The 22,603-nt window shown below is 43.8% G+C and overlaps 1 protein-coding gene across 2 annotated transcripts; it reads left to right on the top strand.

Annotated features, from left to right (window-relative positions):
- Positions 1–1,532: 1,532 nt before the first annotated feature.
- Positions 1,533–22,387, top strand: LOC140201857 (uncharacterized). Of its 2 annotated transcripts, none has more exons than XM_072266592.1 (3): positions 1,533–1,674; positions 9,719–9,878; positions 10,009–22,387. In XM_072266592.1, exons 1-3 carry the CDS (start codon positions 1,615–1,617, stop codon positions 10,851–10,853), a joined length of 1,065 nt encoding a protein of 354 aa, XP_072122693.1. In that variant the 5' UTR covers positions 1,533–1,614; the 3' UTR covers positions 10,854–22,387. The 2 variants fall into 2 exon arrangements, with proteins under 2 accessions (XP_072122693.1, XP_072122695.1); XM_072266594.1 differs by lacking the exon at positions 1,533–1,674 and adding an exon at positions 7,850–8,005.
- Positions 22,388–22,603: the final 216 nt, after the last annotated feature.

Below are 22,603 nucleotides of genomic sequence, written 5' to 3'. Positions count from 1 at the left end.
AAAAACAAGAATATTAGTTGGCACTGTAGTGTCCTGCTGAGCAAGTGTTTCAAGTTATCGGCTTCAAGAGGCAACGTTAAACCCAGGGATAGTCTGTCCTTCTAGATGCCACTGAGTTATTTTTAAGGGGACTTTTTTCTATTATAGTCAGTTACTTGCATTGAAATAAGTATTCATATTAAAAGATGACAAAAAATGCAAATTATGTGCTTAGAGATCACTACATCACTACATACAACCTTGGGATAAATTTTCCTGTGGGCATACTCAGCAAATTGATAGAATAGTAACTATGACAGGATCAATGAAAAAGATCATCTATAGTGCAGAAGACAGCAAACTGCTAATGCAAATATAAATAAATAGTGAGAACATGAAATAACAAGATAAAGAGTGCTTAAAGTAAGATCATTGGTTGTGGGAATATCTCAATAGTTGGGCAAATGCGTAGAGTTAACGCCTTTGTTCAAGAGTGTAATGATTGAGGGGTAGTAACTGTTCTTGGACCAGGTGGTGCGAGTCCTGGGGCTCTTGTACCTTCTACCTGATGGTAGCAGCGAGAAAAGAGGATGGCCTTGGTGGCGTAGATCTCTGATGATGTATGCTGCTTTCCTACAAGTGTTTCAATATTTATTCAGCACGCGGTATAATGTCTTATATCACTAACATTACCTTTCTTTCCCCTGTTATTCTATTCAATTCCCCTTTTCTTCTTTTCTCTCCACCCCTAATCTTTCTACAAGGTTCTACTCCAGTCTCCTCTCCTACCTACCCGTTCTCCACCTTCTACTGTCCCCGTCCCCTCTAACCCCTTCACTCCCCTTCTCCCTATCCTCTTATTTCCTCCACTTTACAACTCCTCTTTCCCTCGATACTTTCGTCCCTCAGTTTCCTTCGCAAGCGGCTACCCCATCAGCGGAAAATGCACAATTTTTAACCTGAGAGACGGTCATCTTCAATGAGCGATCTCTCAAAAAGTCAGCATCCATCATTAATACCTCCCATCATCCAGGACATGTCCTGTTCGTGAAGGCACACACTCAACAATTCAGGAACAGCTTCTTCCCCTCTGCCATCCGATTTTTGAATGGATATTACAACCAATGAACACTACCTAACAACGTTTTTTAAATTTCTATTCCTATAGATGGATGCATTTACTGTAATTCAGTTTTTCCAGCTATTATGTATCGCATTGTACTGCTGCTGCAGAAACAACCAATTTCACGATATGTGCAGGTGATGTTAAACGTGATGCTGCTTCTGAAAGCCTTTAATTCGCTCAATACCAGCCTGCATCCCTCAGCCAGGGACCCTCACCGCCGCCATCTTGCGATGCCAATTTTAGTGCGGGCGCACATCGGGCCGGCGTGGGCGGGTCCTCGTCAGTCCGCTTCTCCGATTAGCTGCGCTCCCTATGATGGACAGGAAGTTCTGGGTCTCCATTGGCCGGCGGGGCCATATATGTGTGTGAATGTCCGATGAGGGACGGGCTGGCCGGAGGGTGGGTGTTTCCGGCCGACCCCCCGACGACGAATTTCCAGCCGCCTCATATTCCCCCAACACCTTTCCCCCTTCAGCCTGCCCCGGGTTCGGGTTTTGTTTCTCGCCGGCATGTCGGAGCCTCGGACCCCGCGCTTCAGCGATAGAGCAGTGCAGGTTCTGCTGGAGCAGGTGAGGGCTCGCAGGGAGATATTTTTCCCCTCCGAGGGCAGGAGTGTGCCCAGGGAGAAGGTGCACCAGGCCTGGATGGAGGTGGCACACTGTGTTAATGCCAAGAGTGAGGTGCCAAAGACTTGGCTGCAGTGCCGCAAGAAGTTCAATGGCCTGACCTGGACTGCGAAGGTAAGCATGGTGGCCGCAGGAGTTCGCCCCCAGCCACTCTGCTCCAACCAGTCACCAGTCCTTGTGTTGGCAGGTTTCAGAATCAGGTTCATTATCACTGTCTGTCTCATGATGTGAAGTCTGTTCTGCGGCTGCAATGCAGTTCAAAGTCATAACATCACTATACATTGCAAAATAGTTCTACAGAAAGAAATAATGAGGTGTGTTCTTGGGTTCATAGGGTTCATAGAGGAGAAGGAGCTGTTCCTGAATCATTGTCTGTCAGGCTTCTGTACCTCCTGCCTGATGTTAGTAACGAAACAGAGCAAAAAAAAAAGAATAATTAGTTACTGTTCATGGCACAGCTCAAAATACAAGGACAACCCTTTGGATGAGATATGAGAAGGGATTTCTTTAGCCAGAGGCTAGTGAATCTGTGGAATTCATTCCCCTGGATGGCTGTGGAGGCCATGTCATTGAGTATATTTAAAGTGGAGGTTCTTGGTGTCAAAGGTTGCAGAAAGAAGGCAGGAGAATGGAGTTGAGATGATAACAACTCGGACATGGTGGAGAAGACTCAATGGACTGAATAACCTAATTCTGTTCTTGTGTCTTGTGGTCTTAAGAAGTCTGATAGCAGAGGGAAAGAAGCTGTTCTTGAATCATTGATGGTCTTCAGACTCCTGTACCTCCTCACCATAAGAAGAGGGTATGACAAAACTGATTTCCCCTGTATCATGACAAAGGCATGTGTCCATGTCAGAAATGGCTGTGGTCCATATGCTTCCTGCCCCCCCCCCCAACAGAAGTGTTCGGGCATACTCCAGTATTTTAGCCTGCCCTTGGCCTGCTAAACTTGCTTCTTCCTGCAGGTCATGTCTTAGGGGGTGGAAATGACCCCTGCAGGCACGACAAGCAATCTGTTGGAGGAACTCAGCGGATTGAGCAGCATATGTCGGAGAAAAGGAATTGTTGAAGCTTCAGGTCAAAAGCCTGCATCAGGAGCAGGAATTGCCAACATTTCAGGCTGAAGCAGGGCTAGTTTGGATGCAGGGTTTCAAACAGGAAGGCCAACAGTTCCTTTCTCTGATACCTACTGCTTGATCAAGCGGAGTTCCTCCAGTTGGTTGTTTATCATTGTCATCGGTAGTCTCCGATGTCACTCATCTGGAGGAAGGGCCCTTCCTTACAATCTGAAAAGCCACCGTTATGGTTTTCAGAATCAGTTTTAATATATCACCTTTAACCCTTTCTGTAGAAATTTTCAAGTGTCTGTTGACATACCAAATCTCCTCAGATCTGCTTTTTTGATCCTCTGACTAATTTCTGTGTCTACGCCATCATTTTTGCATTGGCTTTGCTTTCCTTGTAAGTCTGCTGTGAAGTACCACATTAAATGTGTTGAAGAGTAATCTGCATTTGTATGGAATCAAAGTTACAGCGCCCTAGGAGGTGATTCAGGCAAATATCTCTGCACTGGTTTTCTACCAAACCATTCCACTAGTTCCAGTCTAACCAATTCCTTTCCATTCTCTAGCCTTGCAAAGCTTTCATTGCTATATACACCCAGTGGCCACTTCATTAGATACAGGGGTGCAACCTGGTGTGGACTTTTGGTGCTGTAACCATCCACTTCAAGGTTCGACATGTTGTGCATTCAGAGATGCTCTTCTGCACACCACTGTCGTGGTTATTTGAGTCATAGTCACTTTGAACCAATTTGGCTATTCCCCTTTGACCTCTGATTGACAAGACGCTTTCACCCACAGAACTGCCGCTCACTGGATTTTTTTTATGTTTATTGCACCATTCTCTGTAAACTCTAGAGACTGTCGTGCATGAAAATCCCAGGGGGTGTCAGCGGTTTGAGATACTCAAACCTCCTCATCTGGCACCAACACTCATTCCACGGTCAAAGTCACTTGGATCAGATTTACTCCCCATTCTGATGTTTGGTCTGAACAGCAAATGAACCTCTCCTCCTGAGGTTTTATGGCGGTTGACAAACAGCTTTATGGTGCATTTCTGCCACCTTCTGAACTGGAATATGGGTCAGGATATCTAAACGTTATATATTTGTGTATCTGTCAAATTCTATAAAAGACCTGTATTCTTAAGGAACTGCGCTGTATATTTAAAGCAATAATCCTGCGATCCTTTCTGCAAAGTATTGTTAATGTTAAGTTGTGTTTTATTCTGTGATAACTTTAAAATCAACCATCCTCTCTTGACTGTATCTTGGGCACCTCGCCAGAATATACTCAACTGTATCTTGTTGATTACAATATTTGTTACTGTATTTCTTTGTTAAAAATAATGTATTATTTAACCCTGTGTGCCCAAACCTCAATCTCACCTCCTCCCTCCTGCATTCCTTGACCATCCCACTTCCTTCCAAGATACTATAAAGATAACTCAACCTCTTGACCATGTCTGCATGCTTTTTTGCATTGAGTTGCTGCCATGTGATTAGTTGATTAGATATTTGCATTAATGAGCAGGTGCACCCAATAAAGTTGGCACTGAGTATATTTATTTAATTCCTTCCTTCTTGAAGGCCAGAATGGAATCTTCTTCCACTACATCTGCAGGCAGTACATTTCAGATTACAGCCACATGCTGATTTTTTTTTTTAACAGTTTTCTTTGTGTCACTCTTAATTCACTTTCCCTTAATATTTCACCTGTGGCCTTTAATCCTTCGTACTCTCCAGTAGGACCAGCTGCTTGCTATCCACTCTGTGCAAACCCCTCATCATGTTATACATTTCTGTCAAGCTTTCCTTCTGTAAAGAAAAAGTTTTGACTTTTCAAATCTTTCAGCATCTTTGCTGGAGTAAAACATCCCAGGAAGGATATCAAATGAAATGTTTCTGTGAACAATAAGGGCAATTAAATCAATTTACTGATAGATAGGGTTTAAAGAGCTTCTTAAGAGAGAAGTAAAAAAGCTAGACATGTTTGAAAGCATAAGTCATGGTATTTTGACTTTGGTATGTGAATGTGATAGAGTGGATGTGGAGAGGATGTTTCCTATGGTGGGAGTGTCTAGAACCAGAGGACACTGCCTCAGAATAGAGGGCTGTCCTTTTAGAGTGGAGATGAGGAAGAATTTCTTTAGCCAGACAGTGGTGGGTGAATCTGCAAAATTCATTGCCACAGGTGGCTATGGAGGCCTAGTCTTTGGGTATATTTCAGGCAGAGGTTGATGAATTCTTGATTAGTCAGGGCGTGAAGAGATATGGGGAGAAGGTTGAAGATTGGGGCTGAGAAGGAAAATGGATCAGCTATGATGAAATAGTGGAGCAGAATAACTGGACCAAATAGCTACATTCTGCTCCTATGTCTTATGGTCTTGTGGTGAAATAGGTGGAGTGATTAAATTCAATAATTGTCAAGTAGTGAGAATCTTGGCGAGCATAGACAAGTAGGACTGAATGACGTCTTTCCCATCTGCGTGACTGTTTAAGAGGACAGTATTAGATGAGTGCAGATAGTTTAGAGATTGTAACTTGGGGAGTGGGGTGAAGCCATGCAGCATATGAAAATAAAGATGAGAATTTTTAAACTGGGATTTTGCTAACCCAGCAATCACTATGAATCACTGTGCATAATGTGTAACTAGATTTTATGCGGCATGGTTTAAGGGTAAGATAAGGTGAGCTTTATTTGTCACATGTATATCAAAACACAGTGAAAGGCATCATTTTGCATCAACAATCAACATCGTCCAAGGATTAAGCTGGGGGCAGCCCACAAGTGTCCCCATGCTTCCAGTGCCAACATAGTATTCCCAAAACTCATTAACCCTATTATCAACTGTACATGTTTGGAATATGGGAGGAAACTGGATCACCCAGAAGAAATGCACACGGTCACAGGGAGCATGTACAAACGCCTTACAGACAGCAACAGGATTGAATCAGTGGTCCCTAGCACTACAAGGTGATGTGCCAACTGCTATGCTACTGTACTGCCCTGCCCTTTTAGAAGTTGGTGTGGATGGGGTGGCACAGCTATACAGGTAAATCTCATGACTGATATCTGTTACAAAATGGGTTCAGTCCTAATCTCCAGTGTCTGTATGCAGCTTCCATGTTCTTCCTGTGTGCTTCCAGATGGCCAGTGGATTATTAATTGGCTATCTTACATTATTCCTAATGTATGGGATAATTAGTTATTATCCCATACATTAGGAATAATGTAAGCTGGAAGATTACAAATACCTGGGGATGTGAATTGACAACAAACTGGACTGGTCAAAGAACACTGAGGCTGTCTACAAGAAGAGACAGAGCCGTCTCTATTTCCTGAGGAGAGTGAGGTCCTTTAACATCTGCTGGATGATGCTGAGGATGTTCTATGAGTCTGTGGTGGCCAGTGCTATCATGTTTGCTGTTGTGTGCTGGGCCAGCAGGCTGAGGGTAGCAGACACCAACAGAATCAACAAACTCATTCGTAAGGCCAGTGATGTTGTGGGGATGGAACTGGACTCTCTGACGGTGGGGTCTGAAAAGAGGATGCTGTCCAAGTTGCATGCCATCTTGGTCAATGTCTCCCATCCACTACATAATGTACTGGGTGGGCACAGGAGTACATTCAGCCAGAGACTGAAGATGCAGCACAGAGCGTCACAGGAAGTCATTCCTGCCTGTGGCCATCAAACTTTACAACTCCTCCCTTGGAGGGGCAGACACCCTGAGCCAATAGGCTGGTCCTGGACTTATTTCATAATTTACTGGTGTAATTTACATACTACTATTTAACTATTTATGGTTCTATTACTATTTATTATTTATGATGCAACTGTAACGAAAACCAATTTCCCCCAGGATCAATAAAGTATGACTATGACTATTGGGGAGAACTGGTGGGCGCGTGAGAGAGTTACAAGGAAATGTGGGGGAATGGGGTTGATGGGACTGCACTGGCAGCCAACAGAGGGTAATGGGCCAAATTGTTTCAGTGTTGTAAGGAAATATGGAAAATGCTGGAAACACTTGGCAAGTCAGGGAGCTTTTGTGGAATGGGAAACAGATTTGTCTGGGAAAGATACAAATCTAAACATGAGATTCTGCAAATGATGACAATCTAGAGCAACACTTAGAAAATGTTGGAGGAACTCAATAAATCAAGCAGCATCTATGACGAGGAACAAACAGTCACCATTTTGGCTGAGACCCTTTATCAGGATTGGAAAGGAAAGAGACGGAGGCCAGAATAAGAAGGTGTGGGGAGGGGAAGGAGTACAAGCTGGTAGGTGCTAGGTGAGATCAGCTGGGGGGGGGGGGCTGAAGTAAGGAGCAAGAAGATGATAGGGAGAAGAGGTAAAGGGCTGAAGAATGAATCTGATAGGAGAGAAGGGTGGATCATGGGAGAAAGAGAAGGAGAAAGGGCAGCAGAGGGCATGTGAAGAAAAGAGGAGAGCCAGAATAGGGAACAGACAAGGAGAGGTGGGGGGGGGGAATTACTGAAAGTTAGAGAAATCAATCTTCATGCCATCAGGTTGGAGGCTATCCACATGGAACATGAGGTGATGCTCCACCAACCTGAGTATGGACTGATCGTGGGAGTCGAGGAGGTCATGGACAGACATATTGAAATGGGTGGCCACCTGGAGATCCTTCCTTTTGAGAAGCATCAGATCTCACCAATGCAGAGGAGGCAACACTAGATACTGTAGACCAGTGATGCTCAGTGTAAGCCATAGGGTCCCCCAGGGGGCCATGCCAGATTTTGTCATGGCTACAAAGAAACTGGGAGCCACAGAAGTTTCTGAATAGGCCATGATAAGTTTACTGTTTTATTGAAAGATTACTAAAATATATACATAAAAAAGAAATGAGTATATGTAATTTAATTGGATGAAATAAGATGTGCTAGATGCTGCAAATGAGGCAGCAAAATAGCTTAGCTGTGTGTTGGGGGCGGGGGTGCGGCATATCATTCGCTCTCTCCTGCTTGACCACGCACAAATCACTGTTCACACCCTGCAGGGCGGCCCGCTGAGTCCTGTTGCACATCCACAACTGCAGATCTGCTCTTTGCCCCACTGAGCAAGTATATAACAAGAGGCTGGTTCCGTTTGCCTTCCACCGACCTGTGCATGTTATATTACTTACAAAACATGACATGAAGGCTGCAGTGGGGTCCTCGGCCAGAAATAGCTGAACTGCAGAGAGGTGAGACTTCACACATTCTACCACTGCATCACTATACCACTACAACTTCTATTAAATCCCTGTTACGTATTATTTTGAAAGGAAGTTCAAATCACTCTTCTTGGTTAGTGCATGCTCCTTATTGCTATATAGGACTTGAATATATAATAGCATTTTAAAAAATGCCCAATAAATAAATGATTTTTAAAAAGTATTACCTAAAAAGCTGATTTTATTTTTACATGTTTATTCAATACTGGTACTTTTTCACGTGGGATTATACTTATAATAATTCTTTGACTTTTACTGATTTTCTATAGATCCTACTCACTCTAAAGTAGGTCTCTCTACCTAGTTTGGTGTCATGATTGTTACTGTTATGCATTAGTGGTTGCATAATCAGGACTTGTGATCTGCACCAGCTGCTCATATGACCATCCACCATCTGCTCCCATGGCTTCACGTGGCCCTGATCAGGGGGGCTAAGCAGGTGCTACACCTTGCCCATGGGTGACCTGCAGGCTTATGGAGGGAAGGAGTGCTTGTACCTCCTTTGGTAGAGATATATCTCCTCTCCGGCTATATATACCGGTATATATAATGTGAATGATGTTGTCATCACGTTGCAAGAATGTCTTATTGAGCTGCAGAGTGATAAAATGCTCAAGCAAAATTCAAACACAGCAAGCAACATTTTTGAATATCTACTGTTTCCACAGCTTTGCGAGAAAGCCAAGTTTTTAATTGGATTTCCCACCTCTTATCTAGTTGAATGTGGTTTTAGTCAAGCTCTTCAACTGCTTTCAAAAGCTTGTAACCATCTTGATGTTGTGAAAAGACGTGATCTTTGGTTATCTCTAACCAAGTTCCAACCAGATATTCAAAAACTCACTAGTTTGCATCTGTGGCAAGGATCTCACTAAGTACCCAAAGTAACAATATTAATTGCTGGTTATAGTTTTATTATATATTATAAGTGAACTATTGTATTTAGAACTTTGAAATAGTTTTATTTTTCATACACACCTGCAACACTATATTTAACATGTAGTAATACTGATAACCTGTTAAGACATAAATATTGTCTGTATATTACAATAAATAGTACAGTTGACAAAAAAAACCTTCGCAACTAATGGAGACATTGGAGGGTGGCGGCCACAGAGGTAAATGATAGTCTCAAGTGGGCCGTGAGCAGAAAAGCCGAGAAGTACTGCAGAGAGATGACCTGACAGATACGCAGGTGAAGTGTTGCCTCACCTGGAAGGACTGTTTGGAACCTTGAGTTGTGGTGAGGAAGGAGGTGTAGGGATCAAGGTTGTTTGGTTGAACTCAAATTTATAAACTGTAAGCAAGGTATCCGCTTACACAGGTAAGCCTGGATGAAAGCCCTCAGAATTAGACGTGAGCAGTGATTAAAACCTGGAAAACTTTTCACATCTCCTGTATGGTCAATATCCCGTAGAAGAAAAGTAATATAGTCACTGTCATATATTTTCGTGGAGGCATTATGTTTTATGCAGGTTGGCCACATTTCCTGCATTACAGCAGTGACTCTACTTAAGAAATAATGCTAAGGATAATAAATAAATTGAAGCCCTTCATTTTCTACACAAAACCAATAAACATGGCTGTTAACTGGCTACATCCCCGCCTCCTGCATGCAGCTGGTTCGCACGTCTCCGTCATGCATTATAACAATGAAGCACTAACTCACTCTCACTATTTCTACAGGAGAAGTTGGCCCACAAAACAAGGAAAAGAACCAGTTGCGGGGAACGCCCAGCATCTATTCTAGATCTCACCCAGATGGAGCAGGAAGCCCTGGACATCATTGGGCCAAACAGCAGGAGAAACATTGAGAATGGCAAGGCCGGAGGCCAAGTACCACAGGGTGCATTCCTATTTCTCTTACCTGCTCTTTTCAGTCGTCACACAGACCGAGTAATCACCCTAGAGATGTTCATGTACTGTTCTTAGTTCACCATCCCAGGACTCACCAATCTTGTCTCCCTCTTTTTCAGATCTGACTCATTACCTAGGCTTTATTGGACAGGAGATGGAAGAGGAGCATTTCACAGAAGATGCACAGTCACCAGCCCCATCTTTCCACTACATCAGCACTGACCTAAACATCTCCAGTGGAATGGACGGTCAGCTAAATGGATCTTCACATAATGAATTATTCAGTAGTAATGAACAGGAGCTGGACATAGTGGAAAGGACCATCCAGGAGACCGATGACTCCAGGGCAACCTCTGGTCCTAGCTGTATCGACGAGGACAAAGATGCAGATCTCACAGGCCCAGCCTTTAGAAGAAAGATTTTCCACGAGCATCATCAGTTGCTCCAAGCTTTGGACAAACTGCCAAAGAGCTGCCTCACGCTGTCTGAGAGTGTAGAAGAGTCTGCATCCATCTTTTGTGGGGTTGTGGCACAAGGTATCACCACCCTCCAGTCTACCATGGAGCGAGTTGCCAACTCTGTCGATGCAGCAATGAAGCCCTCTGTCCATGAGCCTGTGGCACCTACTTTGGCGTCACTGATTGAGGCTCAAACAAGTGCTATTCAGGCTCTGGCTTGCACCATTTCCACTAGTTTGGAAAGGTTGGGCGGGCGTATTGATAGGGGGTTCGGTCACATCTCAGACCTTCTGCAGTCTGCTCTGCCACAGCTCAATGGCGGCATGGAGTCACAGCCCCATGTGAGTGGGCCAGCTGGAGTGTCTTTTGCTAGCCTCTCTCGGGGTAACAGCACGTATGATCCCTCCCCATCTTCCGAAGCCCCATCTCCTCCAGAAGCACCATTGAATCTGCAGGTGGCAGTCAGATCCCCTCGAGGTCGAGCACTTCGAGGCAGGCGTCCTTGAGCATCCTTCAGACACTGACTGAGTTACACTAACTGCCAGTTCTCTGAACTGAAGCCACGAGGGATTCACAACTAGGAATAGCAAACAATGACTTCATAAAGGTACTACAAGATGGTATCTGGAAGACTGCTGCTAATTGCATAAGCAATAAAATATTACTTAGTTTGCAAATCTAATATACTTGGTTAGATGGTTTGTAACCATGCTGCTGTAATGTCAACTGTTGGGGACATCTGTGTTAGTGGTTAGAGGTATCGCTGGATGACTGAAGACTTGAACATGCTGTTAATGGGCATGAGTTAAGTAGACTACTAGTCAGGTATGAAAGACCAGGAAATGTGGTACACAGTAGCGTTTTTTAAATCTTTTTAACTTTCAGGCAACACTTTTATCAGAAGTTGGCACAAAGAGTAGTAAAAGGAATAGGCCACTCTGGCCTTTTGAGACTGTTCCACCATTCAACATGATCAATACCACATTCTTGCTGATTCCCTAAAGCAAGGGTTCCCAACATTTTTTATGCCATGGACCCCTTGCCATATTGGGACCCACTTCCCTAAAGGTTAATTTGGCAGGTTGAGTCGGTAGAAAGGAAGGCAAATGCAACGTTGCCATTCATTTCAAGAGGACTGAAATATAAAAGCAAGAATGTGCTGAGGCTCTCCCAGGCATTGGTCAGGCCACATTTGGTGTACTGTGTGCAGTTCTGGGCTCCATATCTAAAAAAGGATGCACTGGCATTGGAGAGGCTCCATATCTAAAAAAGGATGCACTGGCATTGGAGAGGCTCCATAACTTTACGAGTATGATCCTGAGAATGAAAGAGTTAATGTATGAGGACCGTTTGATGGTCGTGGGCATGTACTTGCTGGAGTTTAGATCAATGAGATGATGGGGGGGGGGTGGCATAAATCTCATTGAAACACACAATATTGAAAGGTCAAAATAAACTGGATGTGGATTGGATGTTTCCAATAGTGAGGGAGTCTACGACCAGAGGACACAACCTCAATAGGAGGTGGTCCTTTTAGAACAAAGATGAGGAGAAACATCTTTAGCCCAAATGCAGTGAATTTGTGGATTTTTTTTGCCACAGACGGCTGTGATGGCCAAATCTTTGGCTATATTAAAATCGGAGGTTGTTAGATTCTTGATTAGTGAAGGCGTCAAAGGTTATGAGGAGAAGGCAAGAAAATAGGTTGAGAAGGATAATAAATCAGATGGAATGGCAGAGCAGGCTCAATGGGCTGAATGGCCTAAATCAGCTCATATGTCTTAAAGTCTTACTGCTCTTTTCCCATAACTTTTTGAAGTTTTAATATCTAGAAATCTGTATACCTGCACCTTAAGTATCTCTATTGTCTTGGCTTCCCCAGTCTCCAGTGTTGGGGAGTTTCACATTGAAGAAATTTGTCCTCTTCTCACTCCCAAATGCCTTGACCCTGTCCTGAGATTCTAACTTTGGTTCCGGCACACACCCTTCTTACAGGAAAGATCCCTTGTGTATTAGGTCTGTTGAGCCCTGTCAGAATTCTGTAAGTTTCGATGAGATCTGCTGTCATTTTTTTCTGAAATCTATTAGTAGTGGAGTGGTTAACACATCCTCTTTCAGACAATACTGCCATCCTGTGAACCAGTCTGGTGATACTTTGTTGCACTCCTATGACAAGTATGTCCCTTGAGTAAGGAAACTAAAACTACACCAGGTGCTCCAGGTTGGCATCACCGATGCCCTGGGTAATTGACTTGACTTGACTTGACTTGACTTGACATTATTTCTTACATCCTTCACATACATGGGTAAAATTCATCTTAACTTTTGTTTTCAAAACCTGTGCAACAAAAGTTAATAAACCATATGCCACCTTAACCACATGCTTACTTTCATAGGCTGACGTACATGGACACCCTTTGTACGTCAGCAGTTCCCAATCTGTCACCCTAACCTGGCAAGGACAACCGGAGAACAGAACTGGAGATCAGGTCCTTTGGTTTTGAAAATCGAGCTCCTTTGTCTTTTCGTTCAGGTGAGCCTTGTGATGCTGAGGAATTCCTAAGAGCTTATTTTTGAACTTCACTCTTGAGTAGTTGAACTGTAAATAGTCTACTTCACGTGGTCCCACCGTAGCTACCTCAACCTTGACATTTATCTCTATATATTAGCATCTCTTTGAGATGACATGATCTTTTGTAGGCAGCCAGGAGCAGCATCACTTTCTGATATTGGTCTAGTTATCCTTTACCAACATGTTCTCTGATTATCCTCAAATCTAAATCCATTTCTCAATAGCCAATTTATAATTTTGCTTTGATTGCATTGGTTGTGTCTCGGTTATTCTACACTTGCTTCTCATTCCTTAAACCAACATAGCACTCTTCCCAAACTCTGTTAATTTAGGGTTTCGATTGCATTTCTTTTTATCCATGTTATGATATAGGAATGGGTTTGCTTGATGGCCCAAACATCTGTTTCCTTGATATATGATTCTGCAATTCCTGGGGGGTGGGGGTAGTGGTTTAATGTGGTCCTGAGCAATTATTGCCTCGAGATTACCTTAAGATCAAGCACGAAGCATTCTATATCAAAAGATTTAAACCCTTTGCTAGGAATTTGGCTGGGCTGTGGAGAAGATTGATGATCAAATATCTTCAGACGAAGAGCTGTGATATTAATTGTTCAGGAAGATCTGACACCCAGGATAATTTATTGCTGTTCCATCTCGACTCCAGTTTTTGCTTTATTGTCTTCTTTGTTAGACGATAGGAGGTAGGTGGTTTTATAAGCAGTAGAAGTGTTTAAAAATTATAAATATTTTACTGACAAATACATTTTCACAGTTTTGACCATTTGTTTAATGTAGGTCATTCACTTTAATAACCAAAAAGCATAAATTGCTGGAAGCTATAAGTACCAGAGGTTCTACAAGTGCTGGAAATCCAGAGAAACACACAAAATGCTGAATAAACTCAGCAGGTCAGGCAGCATCTAGGAGAAGGAATAAACAGTCGACATTTCAGGCGAAACCCTTCAGGCAAGTTTTGCAGATCTTATGGATAGAAACCCATGATGGTTAAAAGAGACCTAACAGGCAGTATATATGTATATTTATGGTTAGTATGTGTGATATGTACAAGCAGTTGACTTTAATATCATAGACAGATTTAAAGTAAAAATGCAATGAAGTTCTTTATATTTAGGAGTTAGAAATTATTATGCCATAAAATATTAATAATTTATTTATAGAGCACTTTTCATACAGATGGTGTAGTTCAAAATGCTTTACAATGGGATAAAAGTGCAAATGTGAAAATAGAATAAAAATAAACTTGAAAATAAAAGATAATTTTATGATGCCATAATTGAATGACCTTTATTGTCATTATACATAGGTACAATGAAACTCTGTTTGGCTTTCTCTCAGGCAATTAAATAAAGTGGTAGATAAAATCAAGACAGTAAAAGAAAAACAGTATTAAATAGATAAGTAGCAGAAAATAAGTTACAGCAGTGCCAGAATATCACAGTAATGCACAAAGTGCCGTTAGTGCAAGCATTTGAGTTCTTCTGTGTGCATGTGTGTGCTCACAGTTTCAGTCATTGTTCTGTGGGAGTGGTGTGATGGAGGCCACAGCTCTGGGATAGAAGCTGTTCCTCAGTCTATTTGTTCTGGCTTTTAGTGTCCTGAACCTTTTGCTGGACGGCAGTGGATCAAACAGGGAGAGGCCGGGGCGTGTGGTGTCTCTGATTATGCTGATTGCTTTCCTCCTGAGTCTGCGGGAATAGATGGTGTCCAGTCCTGGGAGCTTCATCCTGACAAATCGCCGGCCCGCCTTCAGCACGCCATGCAGGTCTTGTCGCTCAGCGGCTGTGCAGCTGGCATACCACACTGTGGCACTGTTGGTCAGGATGGTTTCAATTGTGCTCCTGTAGAAGTTAAGCAGCAGCTTTTGTGGGAGTTTGGCCTGTTTCAGCTTTCTGAGGAAGAAGAGTCTTTGTTGTGCCTTTTTTACAAGCAGCAAGGTGTTGGTGGTCCATGGCAGCTGTTTTGACCACATAACTCCAAGGAACTTTAGGTTTTCCACACTTTGCACTACCTCTCCATGTATATGGAGAGGGTGTGTATTCTGTCCTTTGATCTCCTGAAGTCAATGATCATCTCTTTTGTTTTAGAAGTGTTAAGGACCAGGTCATTGTCCTTACATCACTCCGTCAGATGACCCACCTCAAGCCTGTAGGCTGTTTCATCCTCGTCCGAGATCAGGCCAACCACTGTGGTATCGACCGAAAATTTAATTATGGAGTTGGAGGTGTAGATGGGGGTGCAGTCATGTGTGAAGAGTGTGTAGAACATCGGGCTCAGCACACAGCCCTGCAGGGTGCCTATTTTTAAGATGAGGGTGTTAGAGGTGTGCTTACCAATTCTAACTTGCTGTGGTCGGTCTGTGAGAAAGTCCGTGATCCATGAGCACGGGGGGAACCAAGGCCAAGAGTGTTCAGTTTGCTGACCAGTTTATGGGGGAATACGATGTGAAATCCAGAACTGAATTCCACAAATAACATCCTCACATAAGTGTTCGGTTCCTCTAAGTGAGTCAGAGCAATATGGAGGGCTGTTGTGATTGCATCCTCTGTGGAGCGGTTTGCCTGGTAGGCAGACTGGTGTTTGTCCAGATCAGGTGGGATTATCGCCTCAATGTGTGAGAGCACAAGTCTCTCAAAGCACTTCATGGCTGTGGGTGTCAGCGCTACAGGGCGATAGTCATTCAGGCACTTCACAGCTGATTTTTTGGGCACTGGGATGATAGTGGAGGCTTTAAGGCATGTTGAAACAACAGCTTGTTGCAGTGAGAGGTTAAATATACTTGTAAACACCTCAGCAAGCTGGTCAGCACATGCTTTCAGTACCCGGCCGGGCACTCCGTCTGGGCCAGCTGCCTTACTCGCATTCACTTTCCTCAGGGTGGGTTCCACCTGGTGTTGCTTAAGGACCAGTGTGGACTCATTGTCAGGTAGGTTGATGAGTGGAGCAGCCTCCTCCCTCTGAGTATCAAAGCGGGCAAAGAACTGGTTTAGGACATCAGACAGTGTGGCGTCATCATCTGGCAGCAGATTATTGGATTTGTAGTCTGTCAGCGCCTTGATGCCAGACATACTGCGGGGGTGGTTGTTATCAAACCGATTTTCAATGCGCAATTTGTATTTGCGCTTTGCATCCCTGATGCCCCTGCGAAGATTCCCCCGTGCTTCACTGTAGGCTTGTTTGTCTCCTGATCTGAAGGCTGCATCGCGCTCCCTGAGTAGTGCCCTCACATTGCTGTTAATCCATGGCTTTTGATTGGGAAGCACCTTAACTGTCTTTTGTGTTATTACATTTTCTGTGCAAAACTTAATTTATCCTAGGACTGAACCACCATATTTCTCCAGGTCTGCTCCCTTTGCAAACAAGCCCCAATCTGTGTTGTCAAAACAGTCCTGTAGCATTGAGGTGGCTTCTTCAGACCACACATGTACTGTCCTGATAGTTGGTTTTACTCCGCAGATCTGTGGTCTGTAAGCTGGGGTCAGTGTGAGGGAGATATGGTCTGATTGTCCTAGGTGTACAGATGGGGTTGCTTTGAATGCTCCTGGAATATTTGTGTAGACTTGGTCTAGTACGTTATATTCTCGTGTCGGGAAATTCACACTTTTGTAAAGTTTGGACATGACCAGTTTAAAATCTGTGTGATTGAAGTCCCCTGCTACAATGATCACTCCGTCCGGGTGAGCCATGAGCTGTTTGTTGGCACTATCATGTAGCATTTCCTTAAAATCTTGATTGTACTGCCCTTGAACTATTCCTTTTTTTCCTTCTTCTTACAGAAACATCTGCATGATGCTAAGCTAGGGCACATCATCAGTGATGTTACCTGGGGTCGTCAGGTGTTTCAACATCACATACCCTCGCACAGGTGACCCGACCGGCGTTGATCAGACCCTGGCCTGTGTCCTAGCAGCAACCCATGGATCTGCCCTCTTTATCCAGAGCCATCTTGACGTTTTCTCTGCTGCATCTGTGATGGTAGAAATGGCTCTCCTCTCTCCCGTGATTCCAAGTTGCAGTGTATACTTTGCAGAGCAACTGGCCTGCAAAGCCACGACAGCCGACCTCCACAGGCCAACACTTTGCTCTCCAGCCTCTTCTTTGACAGTTGTCTTTCAGATCTTCATACTTGGCTCTTTTCCGCTCGTATGCCTCCTCCATGCGATCTTCCTACGGCACGGTAAGCTCAAGCATAAGAACGTGCTTCGATGAGTCGGACCACAACACAATGTCGGGCCACATAGTCGCTGTGATGTGGGGAGGAAACTGCAGCTGTTTTCCGAGGTCTGCTTTTAGCTTCCAGTCCTGCGCAGCGAAGAGCAACCCAGTTGCTTTCTGGTGTTCTGTTGGTATTTTCCCCTCTTTGACAAAGCAGATGTTGTTCTTGACTGGACTTGTTTTCCGATAGATGTTAAGGCTGCTGCAGACTGTCTCAGCAATTGTCCGGAGGACCTGGTCATGCCACCACCGATAACGACCATCGGCAAGAGCTCTGGGGCAGCAGCTCAGAATATGCTCTAGCGTACTGGTCTTCACACAGAGGGGGCAAGCTGGTCATTCTGCAAGGCCCCAGCAGTGCAGGTTGGATGGACTAGGAAGGACGTCATAAACAGCCTGGATAAGGAACTTGATGCGGTGCGGATCCACCTTCCAGAGATTGTTCCACGTGATCTTTCGCTCGGTCACCTGCTCCCATTTGGTCCAGGCTCTTTGCTATTTCATTGCCACTGCTCTGCTGATCCTCTCCTCCTCCACAGCTGCCCTTACTTCATTCTGGACCAGTTCTCGTCACTCTTTCCCTTGTACTTTGTCAAAATGGGGGACTTCAAGGCTCCAAGTCCAACTCTTCCCTGGGCGACTGCCCCCACCAGCACTTTGTGGCGCATTCGTGCCTCAGCTTCTTCCACTGCAGCTTCTGCTCTCCACTCTCTTCCAGTTCTCACTGCCACTCTTGCTCCGGCAACCTTTGGATCTGAAGGTTCCCGGAACTGCAGCACCTCTCTTGCTCACAAAACCTTGAACTCCTCTTTGATGGATTTCAGGGGAGCCTCAGTTTGCAGTTATTCCCGTACAGAGCGATGCTGCTGATGTTCCTTGGTAAACCCAGCCATCTTCGCAGGAACCGGCTAACTACCCTTTCTAATTCAGCAACAGTGGAAATTGGAAACTCACAGAGAAGCAGTGGCCAGAGGATTCTTGGTCGTATACCATGCTGGTAAATCCATGCCTTAAACTGCCCAGGAAGGCCACTCCTGTCAACCTCTTGCAACCATTGTTCAAACTCCCCACAGGTGTTTCTTATTGCCGCCTTATCTCTGAGTGTTGCATCAAACATCTTCCCAAGACTCTTAACAGGGTTCTCTGTGATGGTAGGAATTGGAATGTCCTCAATAGAGAAACGAAATCTCTCCTGTACTCTCCCCTTCTTCAGCACTGCAGATCTTGATTTTGCAGGCTTAAAGGACATCCTTGCCCACCTCATCAGCCTTTCCAGCCCTTTAAGAATCCACCAGGTACTGACTCCGTAGTGATAGGTCAGGCGGGAGGAGAAGATGGCAGCGCACCGCACATGCGCAGCTCTCCAGTGAAAAATGATGTTGTATCTGTTAAATAGGGGCCGTGGGCAATTCTGATTTGATGGAGAATGGACGTGAAAGCACAGAGGAACATCTGGAGAAATTTCTGAAACGCCCGTTCGCTGCTGTCGTTACTGTGCAGTCGGGAATCTTTCGGAGGGTAGGCCTCAAAATCCCCAGCCTTGCCTGCTTTTGGCGACCGAGAAAGAGGTCGAATTGCTCGGACAGAGATGGCGCTCAATACTCGGTGTCGGAGAGCTGATCAGAGCTCGAAGTTTTCGGATGACTCAGAGTCGGATTGTGGTCGGCATGGCAGGGAGAGTTTTTCTTCCTTCTCCCGTCTGCGTGAGATGTGGGACATTTGAGAAACTTTGAACTTTACTGTGCTCACGGACTTCTTCAAGTTATGGTATTGTTGCACTGTTGTAACTATATGTTATAATTATGTGGTTTTGTCAGTTTTTTCAATCTTGCTTTGTCCTGTGTTTTGTGACATCACACCGGAGGAAATAATGTATCATTTCTTAATGCATGCATTACTAAATGACGATAAAAGAGGACTGTGTATCTTCCTATACTAGATCATCCATGAAGGGTCATATTGGTGGTTGGCGGATCCCAGATCTTGATTTCAGGCCTCAACACTCTGGCTCTGCAGATTTTACCAGCATATTCATTGCCAGGGCGAAAAGGATGACTGAGATGGTGCAGCCTGTGATGATACCAATCTCCAGCCTGCACCAGTCTGATGTTATTGGCCTTGCTGAGACTCTCAGGTGGAAATCGTTGTAGTAGTCCATAAGGAGGCCTCTGATTCCTTCAGGAACATGGTGCCTTTTCAGAGGGTCTTCAACAATTTTATGGGGGATTGATCCATAGACATTGACCAAATCCAACCACAAGACCACTAAGGCACCCTTATTCTCTCTGGTCTCTCTCAGGAGCTGTGTGATGACTCCAGTGTGCTCCAAGCAGCCTGGTACTCTTGGAACGCCACCCTTCTGGACAGAGGTGTCGATGTAATTGTTCCTCAGGAAGTAGTCTGTTAAGCACTTTGCCACCACGCTGAAGAAGATCTTCCCTTCAACACTCAGCAAGGATATTATCCTAAACTGGCTGATGTTCTAGGAGTTCTCTTTTGGAATCCACACTCCGTTTGCATACCTCCATTGCTTGGGCACTTTGCCTCTCTTCCAGACGACCTTGAGGATTCTCCACAGCCGCCAGAGAAGCCGGGGGCAGCGTTTGTAGATGTCGTAGGTGGTGCCACTTGGACCAGAGTTTCAACTCAATAAAACCACAGCTTCTCAGCAGTTTTGCTCAAAATATTGTGTGTCACATGAAACTACCTGTCATTCTTTCAAATTTTGCTGAATGTGGGTCCTTGGCAAGATTTTAAAAAAAACACTAGATTAATATATCAATAAGTTCCTAATGTTATTTTCCTGCCTCTGGCATAATAGTATATGGGATTACACACCAAATGCTGGAAAAACTCAGCAGGTCATGCAGCATCTATAGTGGGGAATAAACAGTCGATGTTTTGGGCCCAGACCCTTCTTCAGGAAAGATATTTACCAGGATTAATCTTTTGACATACATATGTTTTTACGATTTTTTCTATATGTCTTGCTCATAAATTTAATTTCTTCCTCTGACCTTTAGGCATCCTTTCCATTTTTAAGTAACTGTCCAAAATGTCAAGGTTATCTCTTGTTTGTTATCGTTGAACAGTGCTTCATTCAGTCTAATGTAGTCACAACCCACAGCTCATCTCATAGATATTTCTGAATAAAATGGATATCGTCCACAGTAGCATAGCAGTTAGTGTGATACTATTAGAGCTTGGGTTGTTGGATTTTGGAGTTCAGTTCCTCACTGTCTATAAGGAGTTTGTACATACTCCCCGTGACTGTGAGTTTCCTCCTGCAGTCCGGAGATATACCAGTCAGTAAGCTAAGTGGTCATTGTGAATTGTCCTGTGATTAGGCTAGGATGAGGTAGGTGAGTTGGTGGGCAAGGCGGCTCATTTGGCCAGAAGGGCCTGTTCTGTGCTGTACCTCCAGATAAAAATAAAATAATTAAATTTGGGTCCTGTAAACTTCGCCTCTGATTGGATGTACATGCAACTGATGGCCTTTTTTCCACTGGAAGAAACAGGAGTCAGAAGTTAAGAGTATAGACCTGATTTTAAAATATTCAACCTCTTGCATTGAAGATTTGACGAGGGAAGAAGCTTTGGATGGAAGACGGGTGTATCATGGTAGCTTCCAGTCAATGTTCCAAGATTTTCTTGAGGTATTGTTATGATTTATGATCAACTGAGCGAGAGATGTTTCCTGTTCAGATGCCCTAGATGCACTCAGTCACGCCCCTTCCAGGGAAATGTACCAAATCTTAGGGAGATAAATTTGGCAGACTGTTTAGAAATGGCATTTAATGTATAAAATTAGGGCAGTGTTATTTATACTAGAGGAGGCAAAGAATGGCCAAATGATTCATTGTGCTATGGGATTACTGAAGGGTGTTGCAGCATTCCGAGACAGGTTCAGAAGCACTTCTGAACTTGTGTTCCATTATGTTCCACAGTAAGTTCAAAGAAAACAACAAGGTATGGATATTTCTGTCCCCACTCCCCTCCCCTGGCCTTAAACCATTGTGATGCAGGAGCCAGAGGGGAGATGCCTACATGACCTTGTCAATCACTCCTACTTTGATTCCCTTTTTACCCTGCTGCATCTCTTTCTCCAACCAGAATGGAATGATTGTATTTACTCCACTTCCTTCACAACAACACTTAATTGAGTGTCTTGAAGGCTTTGACTCGAGCAGTAAAAACCAAGCCTAAGGCAAAAGAAGGCTTTCTGCCATAAAATAGCAGTGAAGTTTTGGGCAGGAACTGATAATTCCTGTCTATAGGTTAGATTCTGTAACTTACACAATAAATGTGCACAGCACAATAATTATTAGTGTAGGAAGTTGTTAGCAATGCATTCCACATATTTAAAAGCACACTAATTCATTTAATGTCAAACTACTGCAATGTATTCTCCCAGAAAACATTATTTCACAACTTCCAAAAGCTGACTGATGAAATTAGTGCTTTAGTGCTAGCACAGAACAGGCCATTCAGCCCACAATGTTTTGCCGAACCAGCAAAAAAGCAAATCAAAAATTTGCTGAAGATTGTTCTTCCCATGGTATTAATCAGAGTGTTTAAGGTGTCTTAATGATATTTTAGATGTTTTATCAATACTTCATGGATTTTTTTTTATCCAAAGCCGCTGTATTTGGTTAATGCCTCTCTCCTTTACATATCATGTGCTCGGCCAACTCGCCAGATATCAATGGGTACACTGCAGTGTGGATCTCCCAGCTGTGTTGCTTTTTAGAATGGGAGGTGACTTGGGAGGAAAAAAATGTCTGGTGTGCAGTAGGTTCAGCTTGAACCCCAGCTTCTCCTCCAAAACCATGACAGTCCTGTGAAGTTAGATTGTATCTATGGTGTATGTGTATGTTTTAAATTGGATATGAGGAACTATGAAGTGGGGAAGTTAGGGAACTTACTCTGCCCTGGGCCAATTGGGCTAAAGATTTCAATGTAATATACTATATTTAACTTCTATTTGCTTTGTGTATCCACAGTTGAAAATAATACTGATATATATTCTCATACTGTTTTGAATTTCTTAAACCTTCCAATCTGATTTGTAATTTGTATGTAATTTGAACTGATATTTTTGCAGTTTGTTAACCTGTCTATATTTTCCACAATCCATAGCCACAAAATGAGATTGTTCTTTTTAATCTTTAACTCACCGAGGGTCATGAATTCAGTCACAAGCAAGAGAAAATCTGCAGATGCTGGAGATCTGAGCAACACACACAAAATGCTGGAGGAACCCAGCAGGCCGGGCAGCATCTATGGAAAAGAGTACAGTCGACGTTTCGGGCCAAGACCTTTGAGTCCTGCCGAAGGGTTTCAGCCTGAAACATCGACTGTACTCTTTTCCATAGATGCTGCCTGGCCTGCTGAGTTCCTCCAGCATTTTGTGTGTGTTGCAAGGGTCATGAATTAATGGTTTAATATATG

The sequence above is a fragment of the Mobula birostris genome, chromosome 8, assembly GCF_030028105.1.
Source record: "Mobula birostris isolate sMobBir1 chromosome 8, sMobBir1.hap1, whole genome shotgun sequence".
Lineage (NCBI taxonomy): Eukaryota > Metazoa > Chordata > Chondrichthyes > Myliobatiformes > Myliobatidae > Mobula > Mobula birostris.
Note: the sequence above shows the minus strand (reverse complement) of the source record. Positions and strands in the feature narration are given on the sequence as shown.

Coding starts and splice junctions, on each gene's coding strand:
- LOC140201857 (XM_072266592.1), top strand. CDS start 1,615: ATGTCGGAGCCTCGGACCCCGCGCTTCAGCGATAGAGCAGTGCAGGTT. Junction 1,675..9,718: donor TGCAGGTTCTGCTGGAGCAG/GTGAGGGCTCGC, acceptor CTATTTCTACAG/GAGAAGTTGGCCCACAAAAC. Junction 9,879..10,008: donor CGGAGGCCAAGTACCACAGG/GTGCATTCCTAT, acceptor CCTCTTTTTCAG/ATCTGACTCATTACCTAGGC.